This window comes from Sturnira hondurensis, unplaced genomic scaffold, assembly GCF_014824575.4.
Source record: "Sturnira hondurensis isolate 20B ecotype Veracruz unplaced genomic scaffold, ASM1482457v3 Scaffold0006496, whole genome shotgun sequence".
Classification (NCBI taxonomy): Eukaryota; Metazoa; Chordata; class Mammalia; order Chiroptera; family Phyllostomidae; genus Sturnira; species Sturnira hondurensis.
The window spans coordinates 14,574,346-14,591,901 of record NW_028079127.1 but is presented as its reverse complement, the minus strand read 5'-3'; the positions used below and the strand labels follow the sequence as shown (position 1 = coordinate 14,591,901).

The 17,556-nt window shown below is 53.9% G+C and overlaps 1 protein-coding gene across 1 annotated transcript in view; it reads left to right on the top strand.

Annotated features, from left to right (window-relative positions):
* PTPRN2 (protein tyrosine phosphatase receptor type N2) overlaps nucleotides 1-17,556 on the top strand; it is a 385,188-nt gene that overhangs the window by 159,308 nt on the left and 208,324 nt on the right. Inside the window, exons 5-6 of the mRNA XM_037049518.1 lie at nucleotides 129-291; nucleotides 15,634-15,967. Coding sequence (XP_036905413.1) covers nucleotides 129-291; nucleotides 15,634-15,967 — 497 coding nt within the window. The remainder of the gene's footprint in view (nucleotides 1-128; nucleotides 292-15,633; nucleotides 15,968-17,556) is intronic.

Below are 17,556 nucleotides of genomic sequence, written 5' to 3'. Positions count from 1 at the left end.
TCCTGGCAGGGCCGTGAGGCTGCCCGTGTGCCTGTCTCGCAGTCCATCGGCAGTGTACAGCAGAGGCCAGGTGGCTGGCCGACCCCCAGCACCCGTGGGGCTGGTTCATGTGCTCGTTTGCTTTTCAGGAGCTTAAAGCCCAGCACCGAGGACGAAAGAAGGCGCCGTCCGGAGGGTAGCCTCGCGCTGGCCAAGGCCCTTGAGCACTACTTGCCGTACCTGGAGGTCCTGTCCCAGGCCACTGCCCCCGATGAGCTCCCCAGGACGCAGCAGGACGGATGGCCAGCTCAGGTGACCTTTGCAGCTCACTCTTCGACCTGGGTTTGTATGTCACCTGGGGGGGCATCTCTGGGGGGCACCCACAGGAATGTTTCCTAAACATCTCTCGGTTTTTCTCCCGTGCGCCATCCAGGCTGGTGGGCAGAATGGCAGGGGGTGGGGGTGCATGTAGGGAGGTGTCCCTCAGTCCCAGAGGGAACCCCACGAGTTCTACAACCCAGAAACCTCCCTTTGTGGCACCGGCCCTCGGCCCGTGTCCAGAGTGGTGCCCCCTGTGCCAGCCCTCGGGTAGGGGCTCCCTCCACATCGACGCTAAACCCGCTCCAGAGCCAGTTCAGAGTGTGAGGCACATTCAAGAACATTTTAAAGAGACGATTAGACATCGTAGTAGGCTTTTAAACAGGAAATGATACGTGTTTTTTTACAACATCCCATTGCACCACGGTTCCCAGGTAGAATGGGCCGCATGAGAGAGACTTTCGGACCAGAGGGTGTCACATGCCCTGAGTTTGGGACTGTGGGTGGAGCCCAGAGCCCAGGGGGCCCCGGGGGTGGGGGGCGTTCACAGCACTGTTCACGCTTCCTTCTTGCTGAACATCAGTCACATTACCCGGGACATGACCAGTGATACCTGCTGGCGAAGGTGGGTGAGTCCAGCCGTGTTTTGCTTGCTCTTAAGCTCTACTGGCTTCATGAGACAATGGCTGTGGCCTTGGAAACAGACGGGAAGCAACTTGGGCCACTGTTACAGTTGCTTTTCTGTTATGAAGGTGCTGAGGTCAGTTGCGCCAACGCAGGCTGGTGTTTGGGGCCATGAGCACACACAGGGCTCATGCCACGGATGAGGCCTCAGGTGACTCTGGGTCTGCATGAACTGCGGCGGGCACGGCAGAGCCACGTGTGTGTCTGCCTGGAGAGCTGCGCCCCCCGGTGGGTCAGGTGAGGTGTGGGCTCAGTTAAGGAGCCAAGTCTCTTCCACATCTTAAGGGCCTACAGCAGAGAAAGGACATCTGCTGCCCCGCTGCTCCCTGGGACACTATGGGACACTGCCTTGCGCCCCTTCGCCATCTGGCCTCATGTGATGAGGGTGATGTGCCTGATGACGAGGGGACATGGAAGCCCATGAAGAGTCCCCACACTGGCCCTGGATCAACTGGACAGGCTGTGGAACCATGGCCAGCATCGGCGCCTCTGTATCTGTGTCTGCCCCAGAAGAGGGGCAGTGGTCACACGGTTCCCTGCAGCATCGGGGAGTCATGGATAGAGCCCAGTTTTCAGAACCCACCGGATGGAGGGATGGGGCCTTCGTCCTCACAGAGGTGCAGGTCCAGGGCTCTGGGCCCTGGCAGGAGGCAGCTGGTAGACTAGGGAGGGTCCTGCCCCTTGAACTGCTCAAGGTCACTGTCACCTGGAGCCTTCCACATGAACTGTCGGGCAGCAAGCTTCTAGCCTGGGCCTGGAGTCTGATGGGGCCAGGCCCCTGAACAGTGGCTCGAAATGCCTGTCACTGGTGTGGCCTGTGCACGTCCTGTGGGCCAGACAACCAGCGAGGTTCTGTGGGATGAAAGGTGAGCTGTCCTGGGGGGTCGGCGATGGGGAGAGTGCGGGGAGGGGCCGGACACTCGGGGCAGGGGGTTGTTTGGCCCCTCTGTCCTGCTGCATCCTCACTGTACAACAGGGCAACAACAGTCACCACGTGTTTCTCAGGGTCCAGCAAGAAGACACACGAAAGCTCGCAGCCAGCGGGCCAATCAGTAGTCGTTGTTGTCATCGTTACTATTAATGGGCCATCTTTTAAACACAACATGAGAACTAGGCCAAGGGTCTAGAAACCACCTGCTGGACTGTTCGTGGAGGTCTCGACTCCACCAGGGGAAATCGGAGGAGGGCAGGCGTGCACGCAGAGCAGATCAGTCCGTATGCTGTGGGCCTCTGCCGCAGCCGGCCGGGCCGCCCTCCGGCCGTAATGCCGTGTAGTAGCAGTTTCATCTCTTTACCCCACAGCACAGCGGAAAACCAACCTTGCTGCCAGGCCCCTCGAATATTGGCAACCTAAGTACATTCAGATAGGAAATGGTCCTTTGTCCTCCCCCTCATCCCCCGGTGTGTCTTCGTCAAGAGGGACGTGTGGCTTTGTGTTCGCTCTCCGCAGCCACTGTGGCATTTCCTCTGCAACGGAGCCGTCACATGGCGTCCCCGGGCATCGGTCACGGACGATCAATAAAGACAGACGTGTGCGTGGTCCGGAGACAGGTTTAGTGACAGGGGACGGAGCAGGGAGAGAGTCACTGAAGTTCCACAGACTCAGAAGAAGTCGGGGTGAAAGGAAATCAGTTGAAATTTCTCTGTGGAGCCAGTCAGCGTGTTTCCGAACCACAACCGTGACTCAGGCACAAACAGCCTCTGCCCGGTGCCCTTTCTTGTCTCCAGAAATAGGGACGGGGCAGCCGGAGCCACTGTCATGTCATGTTCCTCTTTCAGGTTTGGTTGTTTTATGAGCTTTGCCCTCGTCCTAGAACCAAAAAGTCCAGTTTAGTCTAGAAGTGGCTCCCCAGACAAGGAGCAGCAGTGATTCATCTGGAGGGGCTCCCAAGTGGGGCCCCTGGAGTTTTGCCATTTCTACTGCCACTTGCCCCTGACCCAAGGGGTGCACTGTGGGGCCATGCACAGCACGGGCCAAGGGTGCCGGGGGTCAGCAGGAGCTGGGAGGGACGTGCTGCGGGTCGCAGCAGTGAGCTGCCACAAGTAGCTCCCTGGAAGACAGACAGACATGCTGCTTTGTACAACCAAAACCTTAGGCAGGTGAATAATTCTGCTGGAGCCACAGCAGCCCAGTGCGCATTAGAAGGGGACAGAGAAGGTGTGACTTGGTCTCCTCCTCACAGCAGGGCCTTCCCAGCCATGACCTGGTGCATTATGATTCTGGCACTGGGGACCTTTGCTGCTGTGGGAAAAGTGGGCCTGGTATCTTTGCAGGGCACACTCAGCCCTTTGGGGCCTTACAGTGGGGTTGGGGGTTTGCTCCACTGGCCCCGAGGCCACCCCTGTCACTGAGGCGTGCGGGGGAGGGACAGCCTCCACCCTGCTCACACCCGACCAGGCCTTCCTTTCAGGAGAGGCGGTGGGAAGGCTGGCACTGGGGTCATCACGGGTCCCTTCAGCAACCACCTGCCACCTTGTCCTGGGTCTGGCCTCTAGGACATGTGGTGCTCACAGTGGGTCAGCGGGACAACATGGTTTACATCTGTTGCCCCCTCACAGTTCCTAGCACATCACCTTTTCCCGCTCACAAACGCCCTGTGTGGACAGCGAGTTCTGTGCTCAGTCCGTCATGGAGGCCACGGGTTATTCAGAACACGAGCACTTGGTGGCATTTTTGGCCCCGCACTTTTCCTTCCATGTTAAGATGGATGCTTCCAACACTAGAAATGCGTGGGAGCCTAGAACTTGTTCTTGTCTTGGCCCCATGTTTGAGTGAAGAGCACGCTCTTCGTCGTCTCTCAGATGAACAGAGACTGGATGAAGGGCAGGAAGGAGTCACCTGATATGACCACTGCCGTCCCGAGGTCGCTGCCTCGTGAACCTGCCAACAGGCCCAGCTGCATTGCTGCTCCTCCTCAGCTGATGGCAGACTCCCCTTGGAAATTTAAGTTCCCTGCACTGAGGGTCTTTCCAGGGGCAGCCAATCCCAGTGGATAATTTTGTAGTCACCCCTTTCTGTGCATCTGACGCCACAGATCCAAGTCCAGTGTGGAGTTAGAGACGGTGTGAACCCACCACCTCCAGAGGCTCCGCCACTCATTTGCTTCAGGACAGGGCTGGAGGGAGCAGGGCCCGTCCTGCTCCTCAACAGACTTGCTCCAGCCCCAGTGCCTTCACCAGTGCTCGCTGATCCGTAAACTGGTGCGACTGTCCCTCCTGTGCCGTGAGCGGTGGGGACCAGTCCCTGCTCTCATCACCCACAGCGGTGCTGGCTCAGCCCGTGGGATCGTTAGAGACAACTAGTCCCCGCTTAGTCCGCGCCATCGCAGGGGTTTGAACGGAAACCCATCCGCGAATGAACGGATTTATTTTGGAAACAGTTTTAAGCATTTTCACTGCACTGGAAGCTGTGCTAGGTGCTGGGGTTAGAAAGACGGAAGGTAAGCCCTGCCCTCTAGGACTTCACAGCCTTCCTGGGTGAGGTGGATGAAAGAAACACGGGGTTAAAAACAGAGCAGGCACTGTAAGGAGGGGCGGGAGGCTGCTCAGAGGGCAGACACTGGAGAAACAGCGGGCAGTCACCGGGGGAAGGTGTTCGATGGGACTTAAATCGCAGACTATGAAGTGACAACCCCAGTGCCACCATGATAGCACCGTGAGTAATCCAGGTGCTACTGCATCAGAGCTTGGGAAAAAACAAACCTCAGAGAGCCGAGACTGCAAAGGAACCTGAGTGCTCTCAATTCAGAAAGGGATGACCTCGTTCCAGGGGGCAAGAGACCACAGCTATATCACGCAGGCAGGAGCAGCAGGAGGGGACCCGACATGAGAGGGGACAGGAGGAAGGCAGCCCGAAGTGCAGGAACTGCTGATGATGTGTGGAGACCATTGTGTGAGGCCGAGTCCACAGAGACAGGCTACAGAGCCCCAAGAATGTGAAACAGTCCCCAGGGGGTGGGGGATGGTGTGGGAAGGGGTAAAGAGTGGGAGGAATCGCCCCAAGGAAATCCAGGGCTTTTGAGGGACCCCAGCTGCCTTCTGAAAGCCCCAGACAAGGCGGAGTGAGGAGAACATCTATTGTGAAGGAAGGATGCAGGAAGGTGGACTGAAGCGGAACCCACAAAATGGCACTGGTCTGCAAATCAGAGCATCAGCATCTACACAGCATCGCGGTCCTTGGAGCTCAGGCCCCAGCCTGCTCCTGGCCTCGTCCCAAGGGCAGCCGGCAGTGGCTGAGGCTGGTGGGCTCGGCAGTAACCGCCACACCCACTTCCACTGCCGGCTGCAGGGACTGCGCCCAGACCGAGGGATCGAGGGGCATGGCATTGTTTGGGCACAAATAGTGTTTACTCCACTCTCTGTCACTCTTTCACGCGGATATTTCCCGTACGCAGTCTAAAACTGGGGGACACGGGGTCAAGAGAGGAAAGAGCAACAGAAGAAAACCCAGGTGTGACTCAGCTGTTCAAAAGGGCCATTTGGATAATCAAGATAAATAGGTTAAAGCGTTGAGTGGTCAAGGTGAAAAGACGTAAATGAACTTGAGATGGAGCAATCGCAGAGAACCAGGTGGAAGTGCTGGGGATGAAAGCGGTAGGATGAGAAACGGAGTCCCACCAGGGAGCTCTGGGAGGGACATGACCAGCAGAGAAGCAGCGAAGGTCAGGTCAGAGGTGAAACCCAGAACATAAAGGTGCTGAAACTAGGAAACAGGCAGGCACAGGACAGTGTCACACAGTATCCGATGTCTGTGCCTCAGAACCCTGCACGGAGGAGAGGGGACGAAAAAGCACTGGAGACACTTGAAGAATTGCTGGCTGGGCTTCCCCCAGATTGACAAAAGTCACCAGAACAAGGTCTAAGAAGCTTAATAAATGTTGAGTGGGATAAGCTCAGAGAAGACTGAATCTAGGCAAACTGTGATCAAACTGGGGAGATCTTAGCCCTGGCTGGTGTAGCTCAGTGGATTGAGCGCGGGCCTGCAAACCACACAATCCCAGTTCAATTCCCAGTCAAGGGCACATGCCTGGGTTGCAGGCCAGTTCCCGGTTCCTGGCAGGGGACGCATGAGAGGCAACCATACATTGATATTTCTCTCCCTCTCCCTCTCCTTCCCTTCCCCTCTGAAGATAAATAAATAAAATCTTTTAAAAAGAGAGAGAAGATCTTAAAGGGATGCTGGGTGAAAGGACACATTGCATCTTGGGGGATAATGATAAGAATAAATACTCGTTGGGAGGCCAGAAGACAATGAAAAAACATCGGTAAAGTACTGAAAGAGGAAACCTGTCAGTTTCGAATTCGACCTTGTTCAAAAGTGCAGGCAAAACAGAGACCCTGGAAGGCCCGCAGCACAGAAACGCTCCAAGTGCTTCAGCTCAAGGACCAGCGACAGCGATAGGAGCCCAGAGGTAGTGAAGAGAGCCAGAAATGGCACATTTGAGAGTCAACCTAGGAGATACACCCACATGAGGTATGTAAAATGTTAACAGCTGCCGTGTACGTAAAATGAGACAATAAGTGTGTACTGTGCACTTCGTAGCTCACATGTCACGGCAATGGAGCAGGTGGAAGGGGGCACTTCTTGTTGGTTTGTGAGGTTTTATAATATTGTTTGAAGGTAGATTGTGATACAGAGACACATTGTAATTGTTCTAGTGACCATTTAGAAAAAGAAGAAAAAGTAGGTGTAACTGAAAGTCAAATTAGGAATGCTAAAAATAGCTTACTTCTCCATATGAAGGCAAGAAAGGAGGAGGAGGAAGAGAGGAACGAAGCGCACACAGGCTGACTATAAAACCCACACCAGGAAAGCGGACTGAGGTCTGCCCGTGTTCATGGTCACCTCAAACACAAATGGACCAAGTCCTCCAGAGAAGCTGCGGAGATGTTCAGTCTTAATAGAAACAAAAATGTTTCAGTGACATCTCCTAAAGCCAAGGTGCACGAAATAGAAAGATGTGTAAGTTGAAAGTGAAAGTAAAATATAGAGAATATTATATTAATTAACTACATTGATATTAATCAAAACATACTTGAAGACAAATAGTGTTATCAGTGAGAGACATTTTATAATGAGTAAACTGTCAATTAAGATAACCTAAAATTAAGATAACTAGAAATTTTTTTACGAACCTAATGTTAGAGCTCCAGATACAAAAAGCAAAAATATGAGAATACTAAAAAGAGAAATATGCAAGTCCACAATTATTCTTAGAGATTTTAACTCTCCTCTCTCAGTACCTGATTATATAAGTAGATCAAATATCTGTAAGGATATAGAAAATTTGAACAACACCATTAACCAACTTGACCTAATTGATATTTTTAGAATGATATATCTAAACACTGCTGAATACACGTTCTTTTCAAGTACACATAGAATATTTCCCTAGTTGGGTCATTTACTGAGTCATAAAATAATTCTCAGTAAGTTTCAAAGGATAGAAATTATACAAAGGAAGATATTAAAAACACCCTGTAGATCATTTGTCCCCAGAAATATAGGGAAAAATGCTAAACATAATTTTAACCAATCAAATCAAACAATATGTATAATTTTAGCCAATCTAATGAAACACTGTGTATAAAAAAGGATAATGCATCACGATCCAGGGAGATTCATTCCAGAAATGCATGGTTAGTCTGTTTGAAAGTGAACCTGTATAACTCACCGTATTCACAAGGAGAAGAAAAACTACCTGACACTCCTAACGGACGTGGAAAAAGCAGCTGACAAATGCCAACCTCCATTCGTGGAAATCTGCAGCTGCCATCACAGCAAGGGAGGGGGACTGGACGCTTTGTGCTGACACCGGGGATCAGACCGGGACGCGTTCCCTCTCCTCCTCTGTGCAGCATTGTGCCGGAGGTCCCAGCCCGTGTGGTAAAGCAACAACGAAAATAAAAGGCACTCCAATTTCGCGATCACCTTTGTAGAGAATTTGGCAGAGCCTACAAAAAAGCTGCTAAAACTAATAAATAACAATGCAAAGTAAATATACAAAAACCGATTGTATTTCTATATACTAGCAATAGATATTGCAGTCTTAAAAATATCACTTACAATAGCATCCAAATTTATGAAGCATTATGGGATAAATCTAGCAAAATATGTGTAAAGCTTACACTAAAAATTGAACATTGTGGATGAGGGGAATGGAATGGAAACGTAGACACTGTGTCAGAAGTATACTTCGTGTGTCAGAAGCAATAACAGCGTTAAAGTGGCAATCTCCCCCAAAGTGATCTGTAGCTATGACACTGAAACTATCGTCCATAAGAGAAAAATTGATAACTTGGACTTTGTCGAAATTAAATTATTTTTCTTTTTTAAGAGATTCTGCTAAGAGAATGAAAAGAAGGTAACAAACTGGGGAAAAATATTTACAAATAACACACCTGAAATGTACTTCTCTTCACAGTTAATAAGGAACTCTCAAAACTCATTTAAAAAAAAGCAAGCAAAGAAAAAGTTGAGCAAAAGACTTGAAAATACATCCACCAACGAAGAAAGATGGGTGGGAAATAAGCTCTGTCACATGTTTGAAGTTGTGGTTCCCCGGGGAAATGACAGTCACGGCCACGCCTGTCAGAGCGGCTGACTGCCAGAGGCTGACCCTGCTGGGGCAGTCACGAGGGGAAGGCGCGGTGCCCGCCTGCACACTGGTGGGAGTGTGCAGTGGTGCAGCTGCTTCGGCCAACACTTCCACAGTGTCTTCAGCAATTAAACACCTACCCACTCTCTGATCCAGGCATTCCACTCCTGCCCAAGGTAAACGAAAGCGTTGTAGTCCACTCGAAAACGTGACCGTGAATATTCATGGCAGCCTCGATAGTAATTGCCAGCGATCGGAAACAACGCAAGTGCCCACAGCAAAAGGATAACAAATTGTGTTTGATCCACCCAGTGGAGCCCTGCTCAGCCCATGGGCTGCGGGGGCCTGAGACACTGGGGACGAGTCCCAAGGTCACTCTGACAGACAGAAAAGGAGTAAACACTGTTAAAATTCCGTTTGTATACATTTTGGAAAATGCAAACTAGTGGAAAGTGACAGCAAATCAGGGGTTGCCCGAGGACGCAGGGGGTGGGGGTGAGGTTACTGAGGGAGCCACGAGGGTGATAGAGAGTGACAGAGGTGACAGGTGTGTTCATGGTCTTGACCCTGGTGATGGTGTCACTGATGCATAGCCCTGTCACAACAAGTGTGTGCTGTTTACTGTATGTCAATTACACTTTAATGAAGATGAAAAAGAAAAGATGAGCAAGCAATACAAATGTGTAAAAGTTTTCAACACATACTTTATAAAAATATATACAAATGGCCAAAATGTCATCAAAGATGCTAAACGTCCTTGTCCGTCAGGGACACGCAGTGTGGAGCCCCGAAGAGCCACCACTACTGTTGTTCACCAGATTGGCTGAACTTTTCCAAAAAATCCGTAATGCCAGCTCCCGGTGACAGTGTTGACGGATGGCACCCTTCAGCCCGCAGGGATGTAACTGGTACAGCTTCTCTGGGGTTTCCCTGTGGTGGAATAGTCATCTGTCTGGGGACACAGTGCTTCTGCTGTGGAGGTCCACTCGGAGGAAGGACACATGGTCACAAGGACCCCTACATGCGACATCCACGGCAGCCTGATGGACTCCCAGCAGCCCCCGAAGGAAACACCTGGCGTTCCACCAGCAAGCCCGCTATCTCCTGTCTCCACCCTGACGGACAGTGAGTGTGGGGACTCAGGGCTCCCTCTGGCCCTCTACTCAGCTGTGCCACGGGGAACGGCGTAGGCAAGGGTGTGGAGCTAGGACAACCGTGGCCACGCCGGCCACACCCACAAGGTTCCTTTGATGAAAAAGCAGGCTTGTTTCTGCTGAGCCCTGGTGGGCAGACGGGTTCCAGTGGCAGAGCTGGGTCCACATGGGCCCACATTCTGCCTGCCACACCCAGTTAGTTGTGCCTGCGTGTAGGGAGGGGTGGGCGGGTGCACGTGGGGACTGCGAACGTCATCCCCGCCTCCCTGCCAGAGGAAACCCGCCTGCAGAGAGCCGGGTGCTAGCCGGCTCGGAACTGGGCTCGAGGGGAGGGCAGCCCCTCACAACCGCACGCTCGTCGGTGTCCCCAGGAGGCCAGCACAAGAGCCTAAGCTGGTGGACAGCATGGTCACATGCTCTCGGTGTCCCAGCCCAGCTGCTTCCCCGCCAGCTGTGTTTCTGTCCTGGGTGCCACCCGGAGCAGGAGTGCAGTCTCGGAGGAGGGTGGCCCACCTGCTGGCACCGAAGGTGGCCGTGGGGACACAGGGTGAGCAGCAGCGGTTCTTTGTGGGAACCTGTGTGCTTGTCCAGTTTTCCTTCAGAGTTGAATTCTACGCAGGCAGCAGACGTTCTATTTTGTCTGACTCAGCTTCTCACGTCACTGTGTGTGGGGAGCTGCCTGGCTCCTTGCCAACACTCGTGCCCGTCTCCCAGTTGGAGTCTTCAGAGCTGACTGGGTGGACACAGAGCAGCACCACAGCCTCATTCCCTAAAGTTTTATTGTGCTTTCTGTTGGTTCGTATTTTTCTAGGAGGAGACAGTCCCTCATGACCGTCTGTCAGTCATCTCATTTTACAGAGCGAGAGACTGAGGCCGAGAGATTCAGCTGGTGGTCAAGCTGAAATCCAAACCTGGAAATTCTTGCTCAACTGTTTCATGTTTGTTTTCTAAGCCCAAACCAAGGTCACCAAAATCCCTCCTTCAAACTCAGGGAGCAGGAGTTGTATCATTTTCCCCACAGACGGCAGACGAACCTGGGGTTTCTGATGCAGGGGCTGCATCCAGCTCTGCTCCCTGCTTGAGGGTCATCTTGCCTCCACGTCTGAAGTGGGATCCTGGGTCCACACCGCAGGGTTGTCTTCGGGGCCCACAAGGATGGGAGCATGGAAACCCACAGTGCAGCCTGGCCCGGTGGCCATATGCATGGTCCGCACTGTGCCCGCTCGCCCAAGGCAGGCAGACGGGGTGACGCAGCTCACTGCTCGGCCATTCCCTTGGCTGGCTGGCCAGCCAGGTGTGACGCTGCAGGTGCAGCTTCTGGAAAGAGCAGGGTACAAACCAGGAGGAGCGTGAAGAGGACAGAGCGCAGGCTGGACGGTGAGGAGAAACAGCTGTTTCCTCATGTCTCGAATTGTCTCCTTAGAGTCATTCCGAGTGAGCGTCCTGCACTAACATGGCCCCTCATAGGACTGTTGACTTTCTGCAAAAATTCGGTGATCCTGTAGTTTAGATCTGAACCCCTATTCACCCTCCAGGGTCTGGTGAACTCTGTCAAAACCTGGGGGGAGACTCTCCCCTAACTGAAAGCTCTGTATCTCGGCTGCGAAGATAGCACCACTGTCCCGGCCAAAGATAGACCAGTGCAAGGCTCCTCTAATGCAGACATTTCCTTTGTCCCAGTGACAGCGCTGTCTGTCAGATTGACACCTCCAGCCTTCCTCCCCTGCATGTGGGCGGGCCACGTGGAGTCTGAACACTGTTAAGCACTGACAGCCTTTTCACTGTGTAGGGCAGGAGAGGGAGGGGGAGGGGGAGAGAGGGTCACAGAGAGAGAGGGGAAACACATGGCCAGCATCACCCTCTGTGCCCGAGCTCAGGGAGACAGCGAAGTCACCTCGACCCACATTAATGAGCCGGAGGTGGGGGTGTTCTGAGCTCCCCCACGCCGCCCAAACCTTGCTGTGTCCAGCGGCATCGTGGGGACATCTCATTAGGAAGCCTGTGGACAGCCGCGCAGCCGTGTGCGATGTCAGGCCAGCAGCAAGTGCGTCTTGATCAGTGTGCTTGTCAACGCTGCCTTCGGGCTATGAGACAAACCGGAGAAAATGTTTGTTACGTGGTCAAACGATGGCCCAGTTTGGGTTTCCTAATTTGTTTTGGCTCCTTGGAACCAGAGAATATCTGGTGAGTGTGAGAGACCAGTGTGCAGACGGAAGTCTCACCCACTCAGTGTTTGCTGCTGCCTGGGCTCCCAGGGCCTCCAGACCTTCCTGGCAGTCCGAACTCACACTCCGCCGTCTGGGGCAGGTGTGGGCAGGCTGTCGGGAGAGGCAGGAGGCTGAATTTAGCTGTGGCACCCTGGCCTGGGTGAAGCTGGAGCAAGGGGCTCTGCTTCCACAAACACTCACTGTTTGGGAGACGAGGGACACCATGCAGGTTGCAGTGCCAGGACGTGTGTCATCTGGCTGCGGGAAGCTGCCCTGATGTCCCCCAGCCAAATACAATCACTTCCTTCCAATCGCCATGTCCCCGGACTTCTTCTCTAATAATATGCTTCCAGTTGTGGTTCCTGATGTCTGTGACACAGCCTGCATTGCAGTCTGCAAGCTGTGTGGAAACAGGCCCTTGTTTGCATTGTTCTGCCCCCTCGAGTGTAGGCCAGAGCTTAGCACACAGCGGCAGTGGTGCTGACGGTGGTGACGGTGGTGACGGTGGTGATGACAGGGGTGGAGAGGAAGATGGTGATTATCATGCTGATGATGGTGGTGATGGTGATGCCGATGGTGGTGATGAACACCACCGCTGAGCCGTGTGCCAAACCAGGCACTTCTAGCTATACTCTCCCCAATCCTCACAACTGCTTTAAGAGAAAAAAACAAATTATTTTCCAGGTTTTGCAGGTGGTCATAGTGGAGCTCAAAGAGGTGAGACAGCTGGCCCCCAGCTGTGCAGGTTGCACAGGGCTGCGCTGACGGGCCTGTCCCCACACGGGCCTCCTGTGCCCTGCTGACCGACACTTCCTGTTCTGCTGACCCCTGGGGCTGGGGGGTGAGCAGGTTCTCTCCTCACACAGACCCGCCACAAGGTGCGGAGTGTGCCTGGAGCAATTCCAGCTCACTGTGGAGCCTGGAGGCTTTGGCAGCCGTTCTCAGAGGCTCGCGCACACGAGTGGACCAGGCCACGGTGCCCAGACTCAATTTCTCTGACAGACGGTCAGAAGCATTAATGTTGCCAGAAGTGGCCACACTGCCTGCTGGCAACTGGCCAGTTTTCATGCTTTGGGGTTGCTAATTTCCATATTTGGACAACAACAGTCTTAAGAACTATTCACCATTGCCTTAGAAACCTGACATCATAGGTTTGTTGAATTGAGGCTTTAAACTGTTTTTAAAATAGAAGGTTAGAGAATGAGTCACAGAATTTTAAACTCAGAGCTGAATGTGGAATAAAAGTATGCTCAGTTGGACGGCTCGTCCTTGGTGGGCTACGGACTTCCTGCTGCTTCAAAGAAAATTATGAGCAGGTGAAGTAAAACCAGCAGCAACAGCAGCAGAGGCCATCAGCACTTCCGAGATGATCACCCCACTTCACAGATGGCGCAGACGTTAAACAGGTCCCCAAAGGTCCCCAATCAGGTCACGACACGCGCAGCGTTGGCAGCGGGACTCAAACCCAGGCAGCCCTGCCCTGCAACCCGCTCCGAGTGCTGCTCTTGGAGCTTGGGCCATGCGGGAGGAAGCAGCAGGAGAACACTTCGCTCACAGCTCATCTTCCTGCCCCTGGGCCTCTCGCTCCGGGGATGGGCACCCTCTCCCTGAGGGTGCCGTAAGCTCCCCAGGGACACCACTGGGCTGGCCAGGGTTTGCAGAACAGCTGCCCTGAATGGCGGGAGCTGGGCGTTCTGTGGTCCCACAGCCTCCGTTGTTCCTGCCACCCACCAAAGTGCTCCCTTCCCTCTTCGCCCTAACACAGTTCCGAGCAAAAACACCCCAAATAGACTGTCTCTGACTGCTGTGCAGATCGCATCCTGCTGTGATTTGTCATGGGCTGCGTGGGGCCCGGCCCGCCCTCTATCGGGAGCTCTCCAGTCGGCTCCCAGTCAAAGAGGCAGATTGGCTGCACTTCCAGTGAAGCAAGGAGAGATAGATGCCCGTGAGCACGTTAACGGGGGGTTTGGGCACGGATCCCATCCCCCAGCACGGTGGCCTGGGCGGGGGTTCAGAGACAGCCATGGCGAACAGGCATCCATGCAGAAGACTGACACTCACACTCAGTGTGTGGGAGTCCCCAGAAGGGATGTGGGCGGCGGAGCATTTTCTCTCTCTCCTGTGACTCTTTTCTGAAGGTGAAGCATTCATTTCAGCGGGTACTTTGACAAAATTGAACAACTGGATGGCAGCTGAAATCTCATCATTGTGGAAATAAAACAATCTGAATGTCCAGCCTTCTCCTTTGACAGAAGAAAATGGAGTCTCAAAAGGTGAAGTAATGTGCCCACCTGCCAATGTAAGAATAGAAACTAGAACCCACACCGGTCCCAGCTGCCTCGTTTCCAGCTCGCAACACCGAAAGCTGGACCCGAGCCAGGCCTGGAGGTCGGGGCCACTTGTCTCAGCCCAGTGACAGCTGCACCTCTCCACTGGGTCCCCAAACATGGGCCCACTGATCAGTATGAAGGTCAGGGGTCACCTTCCCGAGAGTCTTCGAGTTGGCAGTCACTGTCTGTCCAGGCAGGGTCGTCAGTGCTGTTGCCAGAGGCAGAAGAACATGACTTCGGACATTGGCTAGCTGTCCCAGGGCTAAGAACACCTGGCCTGGCTTTGCCTAGTGGCAAAACTCAGTGTGACGACGTCAATCCCCCAGGGACCTTTGTGAGATGAGTGCGGTGAAAACGTAGGTGGAGGCTCCGTGGAAGGCCACGTGGCCCAGCTTGTGGGTTCTCTGTCATGTGTCGTCATTACCCCAGAGACCCTGGCCATTTCCCTGGTGCAGAAGGTTGCTGCTAAGGGAATAGACTATGAAAGTGATATAAGTAATTAGTAAAACCACTTCCTGCCCACAAGGGGGTTATGATCCCGCCGAGTGGCCTGTGCAGCCGAGGAGGTGGAGGAAGCGGAGCCCGTGTGCACCGCTGGGGAGCCGTGCTGCAGACTTGGGGGCAGGTCCTCGCCAGTTGCACGCAGAGTCGCCACACTGTCCAGCAACTGCACACCTCCAGGTGTGTGCCACCGAGAATGGAAAACACCTGCCCCCGTGAAAATGTGTCCACGAATGTCCACAGCACTGCTCCTCGTTTTGGCCCCAAAGTGGTTGCAGCCCCAATGTCCAACAGCTGACAAATAAATAGGCAAAATGCACTATGTCCTTCACCCGGGTTATTTTTCTGCTACAAAAAGGAATGCAGCCCTGACACATGGCACGACACACCTGGAAAACCGTGCTACATGAGAGAAGCCAACACACAGGGCCACCTCTCGCAGGATTCCGTGTACGTGAAGTGTCCTGCAAACCACAGAGACAGAGTAGATGGGCTGTTGCCAGGATTGCGGGTGTGTGAGGAGGACAGGGAGTGGGCACGGGGGTTCTGTTTGGGTGATTAAAATGTGCTGGACTTGGTGGAATAGTGTGTGGTTGGAGTGTATGCACCTCTGTGGCTACACTGCAAACAACCAAGTCGGGTGAATTTCATGGTATGTGAATTGATCTCAGTAAAGCTGCTACTAAAAACCAGTGCACCACTGCCTGTAGCTGGGGATCTGGTCTGTGATTGTGCCCACTCTGGGTGTGCGGTTCAGATGCCCAGTGCCGTTTGGGGCCTTGGAAGTCCAGACCACGTGTCATTCTAGCATGTGGCTGGTGACAGAGACTCACCCACTGCTGTTTGTCCCTTGCCCCTGCAGGGTGAGGACCCCCTGACAGACAGTGCGCTGACCTTCACGGACCAAACATCTGCTCTGACCTATGCCCCTGCCTCCCGGGAGGGGCGCCCCATGGGCCACCCACCGCAGACCCTCAGCAGGCCCCAACCTGATGATCTCAGCCCTAAGGGGGACAGAAGAGTGGACAAGCGGAATGTCCTTGGGCAGCTGATGTTCTACTTGGCTTATAGACCCCCCTCACCCACCAAGAAGGGCCCCCTCACGCCATACGACCTAATGCGCATGCCTTGGAGAGAACCCCAGAAACGGTTTTCGCCCCCAGAAGACCCCAACGATGCCCCGGGCCTGGATGATGGTAAGCCAGCAGCCCCACCCCCTCTGGTGTTTTTGTTGTTACTCCGTCCATCTTTCTAGCACCTTCTCAGTGCTGGTCCCCCACTGCATCTGAGGTGGGGCAGGCACCAGGTATGTGCAAGAAGGGATACCTTCAAGCTACGCGCTTCCCTGTGCAGTGAGGGGAAGGAAGGCAGTCATGTCCACGCCAGGCGCCGGGCAAGTTCAGCTGCTGGTACTGCAGGGAGGGGTGGATTGCCCCCTGGAGGACGGGTAGTCACAGGTCAGTCACATGGTGTTCTGGAAAGTGGATGATGGATGCTTTAGGTTCTCCACGTGCTGTGACTTTGTCACACTCCCCATCACGGCTGTGCTCACACTCATACCCAGCTCCCACATTTATGCCTATCTGCTTTGTCCCCCAAAGAATGCAGTGTGTGACAGATGCCTCTCACCACGTACTACATGCACCGTGTGGCCTTTCACGTGGCTGACACACCGCACAGGGGCTCTCAGTCCTGTGAGTGAGCTGGGCCCTGTTAGGCTCGTCTGCGGGAAAAGGCATTTACTGGTTCCCACTCCTGTCTAGGACACAGAGGCTCTGAGCTATTCACTTTCTAACAGCTTTTCTCTGAGACCATTCAGTACCAAGTGAGGTTCTGATAGAGTATGCCTTCTCCTTTGAAGATTCCGAAACAACCCAATCGAGCAGGTAACAGGTTCTAGAAACACACTGAGCACCGCATTCACATCTGCACTCTGTTGTGCGTGTCCACTACACATGGCTGCCTTCCAGCGAGATGGCCCTCCTCACTCTCTGCCCAGACAGCCGCCACAGTGCTTTGAAATGAAAGAAATGCCACGTTGTGACGGGGGGGGGCTGTGTGAGGCCACTCCTGAAGCTGCCTCTGTCTGGGAGAAGACAGGGGCCCGAGAAAGCGGCTCAGGCCCCAACTAGGAGCTGTCTGCACAGAAACACGCCGTAGGTGGGATGGGCATTACTGGGGGTTGCTCTCCAGGGGAGAGTTCTCCCTGTGGGGTTGGTGGGATGGAAACACACCAGAAAAGACCAGCTTCTCTAAACCTGCAACGCAGTCTAGGGTCTTCCAGAGCTTCCCTCTCTTAAATCAGTTCCCTGCGAGGCTACCTGATGACCGATGACAGCAAACACCAGGCCCTTTCCCACCACACCCTATGGAGTGCTCATACCATTTGGTACGGCCACCCCAGGGCCTGGTGAGGAGCCCAGACAGAGCCACGGCCACAGCACAACCCCCCATGGAGGCCAGGGCACAGCAGCGCAGTCCACAAAGCACAGCAGGGGAGGTGGAGGGAGGTCTAAAGGGAGGGCCTGAGGGCCCCTGTGTTGTGGCTTCTCAGGATGGCGAGGCCCTGGGGAGTGGGCACCCCAGACACCCAGAGGGCTACGCACCAGAGCAGGACTCGAGGAGCCCGTGAGAACTGCCAGGTGCCTCACACGACCTGTGACCCGGAGCTCAGGCTACAGGTGCAACTCTAGGAAAACCCACCCGTACCTGCTGCCACATGAGTGATCAGTGAGTCAGGCATGGCTTCCTGCGTGCGGCAAATGTTCGCCTGGAAGAAACCGCT